At 39.8% G+C, this 17176-nt stretch overlaps 1 protein-coding gene across 1 annotated transcript in view; it reads right to left on the minus strand.

Annotated features, from left to right (window-relative positions):
• Positions 1 to 17176, minus strand: part of PCNX2 (pecanex 2) — a 117423-nt gene that overhangs the window by 82500 nt on the left and 17747 nt on the right. The window contains exons 10-15 of the mRNA XM_081940126.1: positions 16696 to 16838; positions 14208 to 14361; positions 13458 to 13490; positions 9552 to 9720; positions 7422 to 7532; positions 5775 to 5866 (exon numbers count right to left, since the gene is read on the minus strand). Coding sequence (XP_081796252.1) covers positions 5775 to 5866; positions 7422 to 7532; positions 9552 to 9720; positions 13458 to 13490; positions 14208 to 14361; positions 16696 to 16838 — 702 coding nt within the window. The remainder of the gene's footprint in view (positions 1 to 5774; positions 5867 to 7421; positions 7533 to 9551; positions 9721 to 13457; positions 13491 to 14207; positions 14362 to 16695; positions 16839 to 17176) is intronic.

The following is a 17176-nucleotide window of genomic DNA, read 5'->3' on the forward strand; positions in this document are numbered from 1 at the left end:
GCCGATGAAAGAGTTCTGGAGTAGAAGGCGATGGGTGCTTCTTTTCCGTCGGGCATCCTGTGGCTGAGGACTGCTCCAACTCCGAAAGGTGATGCGTCGCAGGTCAATACCAGCGGTAGGGTCTGGCTGTATTGAACAAGTAGTGAGTCAGTGGTGAGCAGGCGCTTTACCCCGGCGAAAGCTGCAGCTTCGGATCGTCCCCATTTCCATGGTGCGTTCCTCTGGAGTAGACGGTGTAGTGGCTCAGCAACGGTCGCCTTCTGCCTCAGAAAAACGCTGTAGAAGTTAAGTAATCCGAGGAAGGCCTGCAACTCGGTCTGATTTCGTGGTGTGGGGGCGTCCTGGATCGCCTTAATTTTGTTTGAAGTGGGGTGTATTCCCTGACCATCGATTCTATAACCCAGGAATTCTACGCTAGGCACGTTAATTTGGCATTTTTCCTTTTTAAGGCAGAGACCCTTTTCTCTGATTCTGGCCAAAACAGTTCTGACTCTTTTATTTAATTGCTCCTCGTTTGCAGCGGACACCAAGATGTCGTCAAAATAGGGGACGACTCCCGGTATCCCTTGCAAAAGTCGTTCCATGACGCTCTGGAACAATCCTGGGGCAATGCTCACGCCGAATTGTAGCCGGTTGCATTTGAATGCTCCTCTATGCGTCACTATAGTTTGGGCCTCCGCTGTGGCGCTATCAACTGGCAGTTGCTGGTAAGCTTGTGCCATGTCTAACTTAGCAAATACCTTTCCTGGCCCCAACGAGTGCAATAAGTGCTGTACTACAGGCACAGGATATGCGCTCTGTTGTAGCGCGACATTAATTGTGCATTTATAGTCCGTGCAGATGCGGACTGATCCGTCTGGTTTGACTGGGGTCACGATGGGTGTTTCCCAACGCGCGTGATCCACCGGTTCAAGGATTCCTTGCTCCACTAACTTATCTATTTCCTTATCTATTTTTGGGCGGAGTGCAAAAGGCACTCTTCTCGGTTTAAGTCGGATTGGCGCCACTTTGGGGTCTAAATTGAATGATATTGGATTACCCACAAACTTACCAAGACCGGGGCTGAACACGTCCTCGAACTCCTTAAAAATCTGATCAGCGCTGCTGTTTCTCACGGCGTTGATTCCGGTGACTTCTAACCCCAGGGCTTCAAACCAATCAAGCCCCAGAAGGTTCTGTAATGGCGCGCTGGCGATGGTCACGGGCAGCTGGGCTTCGATGTCCTTGAAACGGATGTGGAATGTGCCTTGGCCCACGATGGGGACTTGGTTCCCCTGGTAGTCTCGCAGTAGGACGTCTGGAGCGCGGAGTTGGCTCTTTCTGAGGCTAGGGATAGCCTGTTTCATGGATGCCCATGAAATAATCGTCAGGGTCGATCCTGTGTCAACTTCTAGCTCGCAGGGTGAGCCCTCCAAGAGGACTGTGACTCTCAGCCTTTTTGGTCGCTTAGGGCGGACCTGATGTATTGTGGTGAGATACGTTCGCAACTCCTCTCTCTGGGTCAACTCTATCTCATCGTCTACATCCTGAAATACTCTCGTTGAGCGTCTTGATAGAACGCTCTTTCAGCTCTTTGTGTGTATTCTCTCTGGGGATACGTTCGCTCAGCTCCTTGTGAGTAATCTCTCTGGGGATACGCTCGCTCAGCTCTTTGGGAATTTTCTCTCTGGGTATACACTTGTGGATTTCTCTCTGGGCGCCCTTTCTGATTCCGCCAAACCCCTGGGTTGGGCTTCTGTTGGCGGTACATGGGTGGCTGCCATGAGGCAGGGACTCCGCTCCGGCACACTCGTGCGATGTGCCCAAGTTTGTTGCAGTGCGAACAAACAACGTTCCTGAACCTACAAGTAGACCTGGGGTGATTCCCTCCGCAACTTGCGCAGGGTGGCAAGCGGGATCCGGGTCTCCCCCCAGGCCTCATGTGACTGCTCCGCATCATGTGACTGTCCTCGAACTCGGGATTCTCGTAGTAGTCGGGGCTTGTGTCCTCGTAGTGTACTCTGGTTTGCCTCGGTGCTGGCTGATTTACGTTGGCCCCTCGTTGTATGGTCACCGATGATTTCTCTGCTGACTCTGACGCTCTTGCTTCGTTCAGCGCTATCTGTAGGGTTAAATTCGGGTTTGCCAACAGCTTCTTTTGTAGAGAAATGTCTCTTAACCCACAGATGAGCTGCGCTAAGATGTGCTCGTCCAGATCCCTGAACTCGCAGTGAGTTGCTGCTTTTCGTAGGGCTGCAACATATTGATTGATGGATTCTCCCGCCTTCTGGTTCCTCGTGTTGAATTCCTTGCGGCAGACATGGCGGGAAGGTTTTGGCGCGTAATGAGTTTGCAGGGCCTGTTGCAACGCCGTCCACGATACTGCCTGTATTGGAGTAGGCGCGGTGAGGTCTCTGGCCATATTGAAGACTTCCTTTCCACAGTAGCCGAGGAAGATGTTTTTCTTCCTCGCGTCGGTGATCCCCGTGTATTCGTTTGCTTCGAGGAAACACTCGAAACGAATCATGAAGGCTTCCCATTCGTCGTTTGCTGGGTCGAAAGGAGCGGGGGGAGCATGCATCGCCATCTTCTCTGTTTGAATTTGCCACGCTACGGTGATCTGAGATGGCTGCCGGAATTTCTGCCGAATTCCTGGGCTGGATCAAATCCGGAGATTCTGGAGGTAGCGTTCTTCGTCCTATCTGCCTCTCGATCCCACCCTCATCGCCAATGTTAGATCTGGGCAACGAGAGACAGACTGCGGACACGTAGTGACTTAACAGCTCTTTATTAGTAGTAGTAATGATCCAGCTTGCTCTGTGGTCGGAGGGTTCCCCTTTTATAGGGATCGGGTACGCCCCTCGACCAATCAGAACGATACCTGTTTCCCGCTGTGGCAGCGGACCAGAGGGGAGACTTACTACGATATATGCTGATATCTAACACTATTTTGAATGGAAATTTTGAACTCTGTCTTCCAAAGTTATCATACTTTTTTGACATTTTCATTTTTTCATGACACCTGCATTAGATTTTAGCAAGAACAGACAATGTACTGCCTCAGGATGTCCTCGCTTCTTAAAAACATTTTTATTTTGAAGCACTCTGACTACTCAACAAAATTCAACAGTAATTGTTAAAATCCAGCAGAGTGATTTAATGCCATTCCAGAGAAGAAAATACATAGAACTTTCGTGTATAAGTATTAAAAGCAGGATTGTTATGGTTGAAGAAAAATGAAAGTTCCACAGCCCCCCCAAAACAGCAAATACTGGTAAAATGTTAGCTTTCCTATTTTGTAAAAGGTAACTATACTTCACAGGCATTCAACTCCCTGCCGCTGAAGATCCCATAGCAGCTGACTTTGCCCATCACTTTTAAGCCCACGCTTGAAGATGGCAGGTGAGATCCTGCCGAAACGTTGCAAAGACAATCTCAACCTTACCCGGGAAAAGACCCGAATACCTACACCCGTGAAAATCTATGAATATATATATATATATATATATATATATGTGTGTGTGTGTGTGTGTGTGTGTGTGTGTGTGTGTGTGTGTGTGTGTTTCAACCTTAGCAACTTTAAGACCAATGGACTTCAACTCCCAGAATTCCACAGCAAGCTTGCTGGCTGAAGAACTCTGAGAATTGAAATCCATAGATATTAAAGTGGCCCATGGTTCAGAAGCACTGATTTCGAATGTGAATACACCCCTGGAAAGAAAACACATTTGTGTTCTTTCTTGTGTCTGAAAGGGATACAGGCAGCTTCAGATGTCAGGGTTCCAAGTAACACCCCCAACGAACGAAGACTCCGAGGCTTGAGTTTACTCAAAGCTCCATTTTATTAGAGATATCATATTGGCACATCTGGGAAAACCCGAATCTGAAAGTTTCCCGGTTTTCCCCATCCAAAAGAAAGTTCAAGTCCTTACCCAGCACCCACATGTCCATCCCATGATCCAATCAAGCACCATCCAAAATTGGAGATGCCTCCCAGTCATCTCATCACAGCTGCAAGGCAAGATGACCATGACTTTCTGAGAAACAATGTTATTTTGCCTATATATATCATCCATATTCCATATAATCCCCCCTCCCATTTTCCCACAGTAGAAAATGTGGCAGGCCTGAAGGCCTAAATGTAAAATATGGCTTCCAAGTCTGGCAATTAATCAGTTAATAGCAAGTAAATCCTGAATTGCAATCCATCTACCCATTCAACATTTAAAGTCATGCTTTAAAAAAAAATCAGGCAGACGTCTTATATAAAGAAGTATGTAAATTCCAACATTAGAGTACACTGGGGTCAGGATATGAAACACATAGCACCATTTTGGAACAATAATTATTCTGCTTACAGATACCTTCAAAAATGAAAAAGCAATAAAAATTCAAATTATGTGTAATTTTCCTGCATAAATGGAAGGTCTACAGTTGATGTATGTAATTTGCAGCAAATATCTTGTAAATCTTTTACCGCATTTCTAACTTCAGGGTAGCAACATTACAAGCATATTTCAGAGCTCCAGGAAGCCCAGGCTGTGGGCAAGATTGCTTATCTGCAAAACCACCTGCCTGCTGTAATTTAGCTTATTAGCCTGCAGAAAGATGTGCAAATGACAGGACATGTTTAAAAGGATTGCCCTTAATACTATTTACCAAAGAGACTTTGAACGTTCAATTAACCCACAGAGGACACCAACGATATAAATGAGTTTCCATTAAATTCGCATTCTCCCATCAGTAATCTCATTAAAAAAATCCAACTTTTCCCTCATTCCATTTTCCTTTCTCCTCATTTAAGAAGAAACCAAAGCCTAGCTTATAGACAGCAGAAGGGGCAACCTGTATGGCTCCCACACTGATGATGTTGAAGATGATGTAATATTTATTTCACCACCACCCCCATCAGATTGGACAGAGAAGGCATGTTGTGGATACCATCAGCTAGGTGGATCCCAGAATATGTGTCTTCTCTGCTGTGGTGCCCATCTTATGGAACATTCTCCCCCCCCCCCCGCTCCCCCCATCCAATTATATTATCTCCATCACTTTTGACATTCTGGAAGGTCCTCAAGACCTGGCTATGTCATCACGTCTGGGGTGCCCAGGGAACCAGAGATTAGATCAGATGGCTCCATTGTTGAGGCGGCCATTTTTATTCTCTCTTCATTTGGGCCTTGTGTATTTGGTTTTTTTTTAATGCTATCTACTACTAGAGGTAGATTTTTACATCTTTATATATACCATTTTTATATTTGTGATTTTATCCAAGGTTGTGCATCACCCAGAGTAAATTTTGGTGACATGGGCAGCTACACAAACTTGGCTAATAAATAAAATAAAGTATTTTTGAAAACGTGGCTTTTCCTCCCATGCTCTGAATTATGTCTCCTATAAGATTTTATCAGTCTGAAGGATTGCTTTATTTGGGTCTTTTCTTGTTTTTATCATTACAGTATTTATATGTACTCCACCTAAAGTCTTACATAGTTGGATATACTATCCATCCACTCATCCATTCATCATCATATGGCAAACAAAAATATATAGTTCTTATTGACAGCTAAAATTACATTCACAACAAACCCTGCTATCCACTTCCTCCCCACTCTCCAGGACAGATCCTTCCCTTAAGAGGATGGAAAAATAATGCAAATTAGAATTTTCTTCTTTTTTCCCCCCTATATAAAACCTGTATCAATATAAGGTTTTAGATATGGGGGAAAAAGAAGAAAATACCATAGTGACAAACAATTCTAGCCTATTTTGCTATCAGAATCACTCCTTCTTACCTTAACTGCATTGAAGCAGAATGTGTACAGGACAATTACAGCAATAAAGCTTCGAGAAATACTGTACAATGAAGAGTACATTCCCACAACAGCTGAAACACAGAAACCAACATTTACATCTTTGCATCTGGATATAACTACTATAAGATAAATCAAAATGGTAAAAGCCCCCTGCCTATTATCAGAAAGGCCTTTTTGCCCGGATGTGTTAAAATAAATTAGGTTATTCAATTAGAGAAATTATTGGACCCAGAAAGACAAGAACATCAGCATCAAAACACAAGTTAAGCAAAACCACAAATGCCACTCTTGCGTTAAGACCCAGTAAAACAATACACAGTGCCAGAGGAACTGGTTAACTTCAAAGAATCCTAGCTTGACAGCTGCCACGTGCTACAGAAAAATCAGCAAGGAGTAAGTGTATCCACCTACTCAATGTAATCGAATGCTGAATGCAAGAATCTTGGGAAAATAAAGTACCATACTAAAACAGAACATTTTATTCTGAACATTGGTGGCCCAAATTGCAGGTGTTCTTGATTTGAAACTACATTTTGAACTTGCCTCATGTATTTTGGGAAGTTTAAATTCCCACCAAATGCCATGAAGGTGGCCTCAAATATTTTGCAAAGGCCTCTGACTATTCATGGGGTGAGTACCACAACATCTGCAGTTATTACAGGCCACCACTCAATGATCACCAGCTAATTGTGGGGAAAAATGCAGTTTCCTATTCACCACTGATACAATGTGTAGGAACACATTAGCAACAAATGGCATCATGGTAGGCATTTGCAGGAGATTAGAAAGAGATGGCGTAATGAAATATGCATCATAATGTAAGCTCCATCCTTGAATGCTTAAATATGACGTTGCAATGCAAATACAAAGGGGTGGCATTTGCAGGTGTGATACCATTGTGCTACTGGAAGTTAGCCCCCATATCTCAGTTGCCCAATTGCCGTACTTCTTTGTGTTCCAAGGAGCTTAAGGCCGTCAATGACCACTAACCTTCCTTATATTTTCCATCATTAGAAAGCAGTATAGCTGCCAGCCCCAGTGTTGCTGGGCAATGCAGTTTTCCTTATTTTAAATTCTAATTCTGTGTATATGTTTTGAAAAGTTAATGTACATTTTGGAAGAACAATGGAGCCTCATGTATTCTGAGGTACATTGCAGGGTCAATGAGGCTGCAAAGCACAACCCTTCGGTCCTGCAGCATCCTAAGACAGGAAAAAGTCCTGGGCTGAGATAACCATAATCATGGTCCAAAACTCACTGATGCTAGAAAAAAAAAGGGGGGGGATTTACTGTATGCATTTAACAAGGATGAACTACTAGTGAGACATTGCAAATGATCAATATATAAAAGAAGCATGGCTCCAATAGTATTGCTACAGAATTGTTTACTGCACTCCAGGAATTTTCCCCAAGTAGTAGGCTATCACCTAAAGTGAACCAATGTGAAAGATAAGGCCACTGACATGCTTTGAATTAGTATGTAGACAAGAGAAAATTTAGCAGAGGCAGATTGTCAGTCTGAAGTGAAAAGGAATCGCAACTATAAAAACTCTCATCTAAATTCAACCTAGTTCTGGATATTACATATAACCATGATATAACTGTATAACCATATATAGTACTTACCAGAACCGCCAAATACCAGTATATCTATCTGTTCAAGGATATATATACAGAATGTGTTGATTTGTGGGAAAAGACCAAGAAGAGAAATCACAGGAAAGCAGTATAAAAATCCTGAAATTAGACATGGAAAGAGAAGAGGTAGAGATAGGGAGGGAGAGAAAGGGAGAAAAAAGAGATTACAGAAACTTTTTATCAGTGGATGTTATTACACTCCTCTCCTTCCCCATTGATCTTTTCCCAGACTCTATGTAGGGAGAAATATTAACATAAATAAGTTGATATCCTTTCTGCTTCATTTTTCAATGGCGATTGTTCTGACCTAGACTTTCCCAAACCATGAAGCAGACTCCTTGTCCTGACAAAAAAACCTTTTTATTAAGTAACTGAATTGCTTTCATTCACATCCAGCAAAGTCTTTCAAGGGTGAATATACAGTCATAGATCTTGGAAAGCTACCAGACTCTGAGAGTCACGAACCAATTAAGCAAACTAATTGTCTCCTTCAAACTCCACTCCCCTTTCACTCCTTTTTTAATCCCTATGGAAGGAGCCATTTATCATCCACCTGTGGCTTTACTCCCAAGTCGGCCCTTGCTCCTTAGCTGTTCCCTTCGTCTGGCAACTCTGCACATGTGAACACTTGGAATAGGCTCCAGCTGTTCATCTGCCTCACTGATGTCTGATTCTGAAGGCAGCTGATAACTGTCAAAGAGCCCCATCTCTGCCTCCAATGCAGAGCCCTCATCAGAGCCTTCTCCAGACTCCCCAACCTCTTCACTGTCTGAATCTGCTGCCAGCTCCGCTGGCCGCTGGCGGGCCACAACAGCAATATCACCACATTCCACTCAGAATGAGGTTCTGAAGAGAAAGGACAAGGAGATTGGGCTCAGATAAAAGAAAAATAAGGACTTCAATATTGGACAGAAATTCATATTTATTGACTCAAGTTCCCATGAAATATTTTTCATCAGGGGAATGAATATCCATCTACCTTAATTTTGTTCACCAACAGCAGAAAGACAGCTTGTACACAGAAAATAAAATCATGTTCCTTGCTGCTTCTTGTATTTTTTTTAAAATAATCCTTCATAGTGGAGGGAGCATCTTCTTTTTCTTCCCCCCTTTCCTTGGACAGCTTTTTCTTCCCGTCCCTCGGCTTCAAATGAACACTGATCCTCCGTCAGTCCTTTCTAGGTAGGGACTGTGGCTGAAACTCCCATTCACGCATGGCAAATACACCAATCACTATTCTTACCCCAGAAATTCAATCTGATCTGACTATTTGATGTATTAGCTATTTTGGGATCCTTGTCATGCTACAAGCAATAAGTCATTGTCTTTCAGAAGAAGCCGAAGCAGCTGATAAAATGGAGAATTAAGAAATTAAAAGGACAGGAATCTAACCTTGAAGCAGGTAAGAGATTTTAACTGCTTGAGACATAACAGCAAATGAAGAATTGGTGACTCGCCAAAAAATAATCATCATCATAAACTCTATCAAAGATCAGGCAAGCCACAAAAAAATTCTGCTTCTGCTTGAACTCATTTCTCTAGAGCATAAAGGAGCTTTAATAGCAGCTATTACACAATGCTTTTGTTTCAAATAACTTAATTGACTGTGGCAGTTTATTGCGTAGCTTCTAGACAGAGGAGCTCACAATCTCTTAATCTTGTTGCTCTTGATTTGATTGAGATAAAATATTACAAGCAGATAGAATTCCAACAGACTTGGCATATGGGGCAAAGAGATTTGTGTTATGTTCAGATCTACCATCCAAAGTGATGCAGAAACGTAAAAAGTTTTGCCAAATACACCTCCTAGCCTGACAACAAGATTACTTTTTATATCCTGCAATTTGTGGGTTTATCCTTGGATACTGGTGTCAGAAAACTTTGTGATGCAGAAGCGACTGTTAATTATCTTAAATAACAGATTTCAGATAGCTACTCCAGAAACATCATAATCATCCACTAAGAAACCATTACTTTGAAGGGCTGGTAAGCCTATTATTACAACATTTTTTCTTATTTTCTCTCCCCCCATCTTCTATATTTGCAGGTTGAAAGACACAAATGGGTACTTAGCAAAATAAGAATATTTGGAGAACTCTTTGTATTTTTGCAACTCACCTATTACATGGTCCCTGATCACCTGAAATGATTCAGGTGAGATCTTCAGGTCGTAAACAGTATAAATGAAGGGATTTCTGGTTTTAGATCCTGCATCTAGTAATAGAATAAGGCCACACAATATGCTAAAATATATAGGCCGGCTGTATATTATCACCTGGTTGTGGCCCTAGAAAAGCAAGTTAACAGAAAAAATATTTAATATCAACGTAAAATTTCAAATTCACGATTAACGCTGCCCAAACTCAATAAGTTTGAGTGCTTGCATACACATCACATATCCCACAAAATAAATGTTAGAAATGGATTTCATTTTAAAATCCAAATAAGCCCTCTACATCAAGATTTTGATAGCCATCTATACAATGCAGGTTACAGTAGAACACCGAACCTACTCTCTGATCAGAATTCACTGTTAAGTTTTGATCTTATAGGATTTGTAAGGTTTTTTAATCACCAAGTAAATCAAGGCACTGTACAGAAGTAGAAGAATCAAATAACAAGCAACCATCCAGGAAATATAAACATTAAAATAATCATCATTTCTTAATGGATCCATAAAACCCCATGGCCCAAGGTCTGCTAGATAACCAAATCTTAATTGATAAGAATCACATATGTAGTGATAGAAAATAAAATTATCTCAATGCATCTGCAACTCCCCCAACTCTGGAGATTCTTGTGACATTATTCTTAGCAGCTCTTTTTTTTAAATAGCCTAGCAATGTCAGAAAATGTTGGCTGCTTGAGGGAAGTGTTGGAAATGACCTAATTACTGGAAAGTTCAAAAGGCCAATAAGGAAAAACTACTATGGTGTGAATTTTCTCCCGGGAGTCTCTGATGTCTGACACTATGAAATCTATTTGTATTATGAAATAGCTGCTCTGTTTTCCAAAATTCAGGAGATCTGCCTGTATTTAAAATTGTATGGCTCTCACATGATAAACACAAACAAAACAAATTAAATATAGTTCTTCTATTACCTGAAAGCCTTTCTAACTAGACTTTAATGCTTAAGGCCATAAAAATGAGTAAAATCATTTCTTTTCAATTGTGTTTCCTTGCATTAGTGTCAGGTTACCCTTGTCAAAATCCCCTGACTAGGATTCAGTTGTGAATTATAGGTCTGTTAACTCTGCATGGCTTAATTAGCTCCCCAGTTCAGCTCAACAGAAGATTCACAAATATGTTTTGGCTAGATTAGAATTTTTTACTATTGACAAGAATGAAATCATACACCACAGTTCATTGCCTGCTACCAGTGAGACGATTTAAATACCTTTTATACCCCACTGGGGGGTTTAAAATTTAGGCTTCTTTTTCCTGTCCTATTTTAATGGATTTTTGGCATGATGCTCAGCAGCTGTGAACCTCAGAGAATGTTAGATGTTTACATAACAGCTATAACCTTCACACTGATAGTTCTGATGAAATTATGTGAAATATGGAATTCAGTAAAACATCTGTCATGCCTACTTTAATAAAGATGTAAAATAAAATAGATTACATATGTAGATGTAAATTGACCTACCACTAACCATTCTGATCAGTGGTGGGTTGCCAATTCTTTTTACTACCGATTCGGGCATGCTTGCATGCTCACTCGTGAGTGCATGGGCAGAAGCGTCCGGATGGGTGGGCAGAACCTCCCACCGCCACTATTACCGGTTCACCCAATGCAGGCTGAACCGGGAGCAATCCATCTCTGATTCTGATGCTTTTAGCCTTTTCCCACAAATCCATGGCAAGACTGATGTTAACTATCTACAAAGTATTAAATGCCTTTGCCAAACTTTAGTCTAGAAATGAAGAAGAAGCAGAGTGAAGTGCAAATTAAATTTTAGAGAGCAACCTTTCAAATAGGGCATGATAGTCCAATCCATTCAGATTTCAAAACCCATTTTCTCCTATAAAATATTTGGGGAAGATGGATCTTTGTAACCAAGATCTCTCCTTAGCTAGTTCAAACTTGGCTGAAATTTGGCAGGGCGTGGCATACCTATCACAAGAACTTAATTTTACCCAAGGACTGGAATTATTTTAAATCATTTATTGCCTTCTAACAATTAAGAGTACTGCCCATATACTAAAGCCTTTGAGACTTAAATTCGATGTCTTTTCCATAGTTTAACAGAAATTCTGCTTTATAATTCTTGTGTTCTGTGAGCTAGATGGTAATTGGGTTTTGACATTTTCAATATTCCTGCCCTGGGAAATTATAGCTCTCAATATATCCTCAAGTGAAATCTATTTCTGCTTATAGTCTGTTCATTATGGAACTGATCCAATTTTAAAAGTATTGTGCTTTTGTTGAAGCAAACGAGTCTAAGAACATACTGTGATATGAAATGCAAGATGTAAATAATAAATCATAGAGCAATATAATGAGTAACAGAAGAACAATGCAAATATATTTGCATAAAAAATAAAACAGCAGTATTCATACCATGGCATAAATTATATCATAACTATTGGGACTATGCAACCTGAATACGACTGAAGCCTAAACTTGTATCTTCCTGTGGATTCAAATTTTGCAGTATTGCTAATTAATGCAATACTGCATTATGTTTTAGGTAAAGGATGAGAAAAGACATGATTTAATAGATAGGCGTATGCAGATTAAGTCCTCCAGCACTCTGCAGTCTGATTCAATATAAAACAAATGTATACTTTAACAATCACAAAATATTATATTTATAAAACTGAGGATTCAGATAGATGTATTCTAGTATCTCTGCATTTTGGGAGAAATGAGATTGTGGCACTATAAGAAACATGACCAATGAAAAGATAATTGTATCATTAATGTCTAAAAGATGAAATGGGGAAAAGTAATGAAAATGTAGGTAAGATTTAAACCTACAGTCCTGAAACAATTTCTGTATTAAATATAAAATTGATTAGTCTGGCAATTGTTTTATGATTACATACATGTATATAGAAAGAATAGAATTCGTTATTGGCCAAGTGTGATTGGACACACAAGGAATTTGTCTCCAGTGCATAAGCTCTCAGTGTACACACAAGCAACAAATGATATATCATGATCATAATCATAAAATACAATCATCATAAATGATAAGATACAACACTCAGTGATAGTCATAAAATACTAAATAAAAGCAATCAACATAAATCATAAGATTCAAACAATAAAGTGATAGTCATAAGACGCTAAATAGATAAAAGAAAGATGAGAAGGATAATAGTAATACAGCCCTACTGAATGGTTTGATATCCTAGGCTAGGGCATAGGACATTGTTGTGGGAGTTAGTTGTTTAGCAGAGTGATGACATGGGGGGAAAACTGTCTTTGTGTCTAGTTGTTTTAGTGTGCAATGACATATAAAGTTTATATATACATTGGCACACATTTTAGATTATGTTGCATATCATTTATATAATTTTATAAACCATATATGTATAAATTAGAAAAATCAACTAACTTACAGAATAAATATTTACATTAAAGGCCACTAACAACACACAATTATTTTTACCTCAGTACATTAACAGTGCAGCAAGAACTTTTTACATTTCTAGAAACCTGCGTAAATGGGCAGCAAAGAAGTGTGTGGTAATGTGTGATGTATGCGGTAATGATCTGAGAAAGTAACTGAAGCCATTATGCCAAAGACTGGCTGCCTCGTTGTTTCACTCACAACAGGCAGTGCAAGGAGAGCATTCATTAAAATGCTATGCACAGCTCTGCTGCTTACTCCATGACAGCAATGTGTTTGAGCAGATTAATTTTTAATAATAAAGTGTTAGGTTCCAAGATGGAAAAGTGAATAAAGTCCTGGAAAGATGGATTTATGTCAACTTTCAACAATTCACTACACCAACTGACCAAGAGGGAGCACAAACAATAAAAGGATATAGCTGGTAACTGTTAAACTTACATGTATAGGTGAGGCAGGGTCAGGCTGAACACTCTGAAGACAAAACAAGATTCATGGTGTTAGCTATTGGATTTGTTATCACAGAATCCCAAATAGAAATAATGGATTTCTCATCTATCCATCTGACTGTCTTTCTGTCTCTCTATGTACAGATTCCTGTGCCAATACATCTCTAAGTAGTTGACAGTAAAACCAAAAAAAATACATAATAAAAATACATTTAGACAATTTAGACTAGACTAGACTAGACTAGGCTAGGCTAGGCTAGGCTAGGCTAGACTAGACTATAATTGAATTCTTTGTTGGCCAAGTATGATTGGACATACAAGGAATTTTTCTTTGGTGCATAAACTCTCAGTGTATATAAAAATATGATAAATCATGAACACCGTCATCATAAATACATTCATCATGAATCATAGGATACAAGACTTAGTGATCGTCATAAGATACTAAATAAGCAATCAACACAAATCATACTAGGAAACTAAATAAAACAATATAAATAGTAAAGATACAAGCAACAAGTCACAAGTAAAAAAGAAATAGGTAATAGGAAGGATGAGAAGAAGAATAGCAATACAGTCTTAGTAAATAGTTTGACAGTGTTGTGAGAATTAGTTATTTAGCAGAGTAATGGCATGGGTGGGGACTGTCCTTGTGTCTAGTTGTTCTGGTGTGCAAGCTCTATAAAATTGTTTTGAGGGTAGAAGTTGAAACAATTTATGTCTAGAATGTGAGGGGTATTACCTTTAGAAGAGAGTATTGACAGCTTGCCATGATAAGACAGAATAGGAGCACCCAAATGTCTTTACAAAAACCTTGGTTCATGATTACAAAGCCAAGAAAAGAAACAAGGATTACTAGAAGAACTGCCAAAACATTCTCCTTGACATTTTCTGTCCTGTAAAAATAACACATTGATATATTTTCAAAAGCAGAATATAATAATAAATGTACCATTTCTCTATAGAATTATAAATTGAAGCCAGATCAATTTGTCATAAATGTACTTCATTTTTTCAAGATGCCCCTATGATGGTCTCATGGGGTCAACTTTAGCTGGTGTGCATGGCATTCTCTGTACAATCTTACTGGTAAGAAAAATATCTTTACACAAGCAAAATAAATAGCTTATTTTCTTTGCAGAGATTAAAAAATGTATCTCTGAAACAGATTACTTAATAAATGGGCTTACTGACAATTTTTCTGTTACAAAACCAGTAAGTAAACTTAAATGTTTAAAAGGTGCAATTTAGCAAAAATGATACAAAGCAATATAAAGGGGTCAACAGTGAAAACCAAAATTGTATCTAACACCCCATCCATCCACCTTGTCTGTCTGTCTGTCTGTCTGTCTGTCTGTCTGTCTGTCTGTCTGTCTGTCTGTCTGTCTGTCTGTCTGTCTGTCTATCTATCTATCTATCTATCTATCTATCTATCTATCTATCTATCTATCTATCTATCTATCTATCGTCTAGACTCTTGACAATTGGTGGCATACAAATGGTTGTAAATCAATACAATAAATAAATAAAACCTGGATTAAAAAGAGATTAATAACCAGCAAAGCAAGAAATGGGGTTTGTTGGTCAAAAAAAGATGTTGCGGTAACCAAGGAACCAGTTCGGGGGCATGGTGGGCATGCCGTTTGGTTCCACCGAACCAGTGTGAACTGGTAGGAACCAGTTCTGAATTCGTTCCTGAGGTTACAGATAGAATGCAAATGAGTGGTCCACTAAAATGCATCATTTAATATCCAACCAGAGGTGTGTTGCTGATGGTTTGGCCAGGATTAGCCGAACCAGTCTGTAGTGGCAGCGGGAGGCATGCACAGAATTGTTGTGTGCACGGGGAAGCACACCCGAACCAGTAGTAAAAAAAATGGCAACCCACCTCTGTATTCAACATGTAATTTAACAGATCCACCTTTCTATTTCCATGGCTGCTTAGAAAATATAGAAATGGCTGCTTAGAAAATATAGAAATGCATGGGCCATGGTTTAAGATTCACAAACCTGCATCTTCATATCAATGTGAATTCTTTCAGGTAAGAAGACTCTTTAAAGGTTGGGTTATAGATCACATAAAGGATAAGTAGAGCTCTTACTACGTCAAGCTTTCAACAATATAAAACAAAGCAGATATTTTTGTTTAATCTGATCAGTCAACTTCTTTCCTTAGACCAGTGTTTGTCAGCCTGGCAACTTGAAGATGGGTGGACTTCAACTCCCAGTATTTCTCAGCCAACTCTAGATTTGTATTATGCTGGCTAGGGAATTCTGGGAGTTGAAGTCCATCCATCTTCAAGTTGCTGAGGTTGACGTTTTCTTCTCCTTTCCTATTCTTTCAGCTTGATTTTGAAGAGAAAAGCATCTATTGGAGGAGACTGAAAGAAGTATACTCAAGATTGCTGGAGTTTACCAGGGGTGTGTTCTGGCAGGCACTACTGCCGGTTTGCTCGTGGGCGTACTATGTACACACACACTTGAGGTGTGTTTCACGCATGCGCAGTGTAATAAAAATTGTTCTGCACATGCGCAGGAGCAAAAACCAAGATGGGAGCACCTATAGCGCCTTCTCTTTACTGCCGTGGTGGTTGGTGCGCACGTCCGCCCTTTTACAATAAAATGCAACCTCCAAGTGCCAGAAACTGGAGTGGAAGGGGAAGTTGGGGCAATTGTGGACTCCGGCTGCACCTGATGCTTAATCAGCATGTCGTTTGTAAAGCAACTGGGCATACGCACAAGACTTCTAGCCTGTCCCATTCGGGTTGAGCAGGTAGATGGAATGCTAACCCAGAGAACCAGTTCGGGGGCATGGCAGGCATGGGTCACTGCCGGTTCCAGCGACCCATGCCCCCAAACCACTACCAGTTTGGCTGAACTGGTGTGAACTGGTAGAACCCACCACTGTTTAGGACCCTCACTTAGATCTTCCATTTGCCTTAAGATTCAAATACATCCTTGGTTTTACTTACAAGTAGGGCAGGTCCAAATATAAGAAAAGGCTGTTGCCACATGTTACGTATCATTTGAAGGAGGACAGCTATTAGTTTTCACTTTGATATTAAGCATATGTATTAAACACACTCATTTACAAATCTGAAATTCGTACTGATTAAAGCCCATTAAGAGATTTAAAAATAAAAATAGCACAAGAAACATGCTAACATTTTATGAATTAACAGTACAAGTTCAACCTTTCCGTGAATGCTATGTCTCAGTATGACACTTACCTGTCCAGCAATGCCAGCAAGGTGAGTCGATCGTACCAGATTTTTATCCATTTTCCAGGAAATACAATAAATTTGTAAAACTGTGTATTAATTTTTCTTTGAGCTGATGAGCATGAAGAATCCTCAAGGTCTTCGCTAAAATGCTTTCATGAAATTAAAAAAAAAGAATTGTATATCATTTTCATAGCACTGCTTTGTATAAAAATAGGGGTTTGATACCATTTGATAGTTATTTCTTTTTCAGTGGATATAATCAAACAATGATCATAGTCAATATTTTCTTACAGGTTAACCTTTTTTTCGTAAACTTGATTATATTCAGTCTTGCCTAATTTCTTGCACATGGCAAATACTGGGATGTTTGTACTGCCCTTATAAGATTATCAAACCAGAACAAAAACAATCTAACCCCCTCCCCCCAAGTTGCTCTTTGTGTGACATTTAAGTGTTGCCTATAATTTGAACACAAATGGCAGTAGAT

The sequence above is a fragment of the Natrix helvetica genome, assembly GCF_964273705.1.
Source record: "Natrix helvetica genome assembly, chromosome: 2".
Lineage (NCBI taxonomy): Eukaryota > Metazoa > Chordata > Lepidosauria > Squamata > Natricidae > Natrix > Natrix helvetica.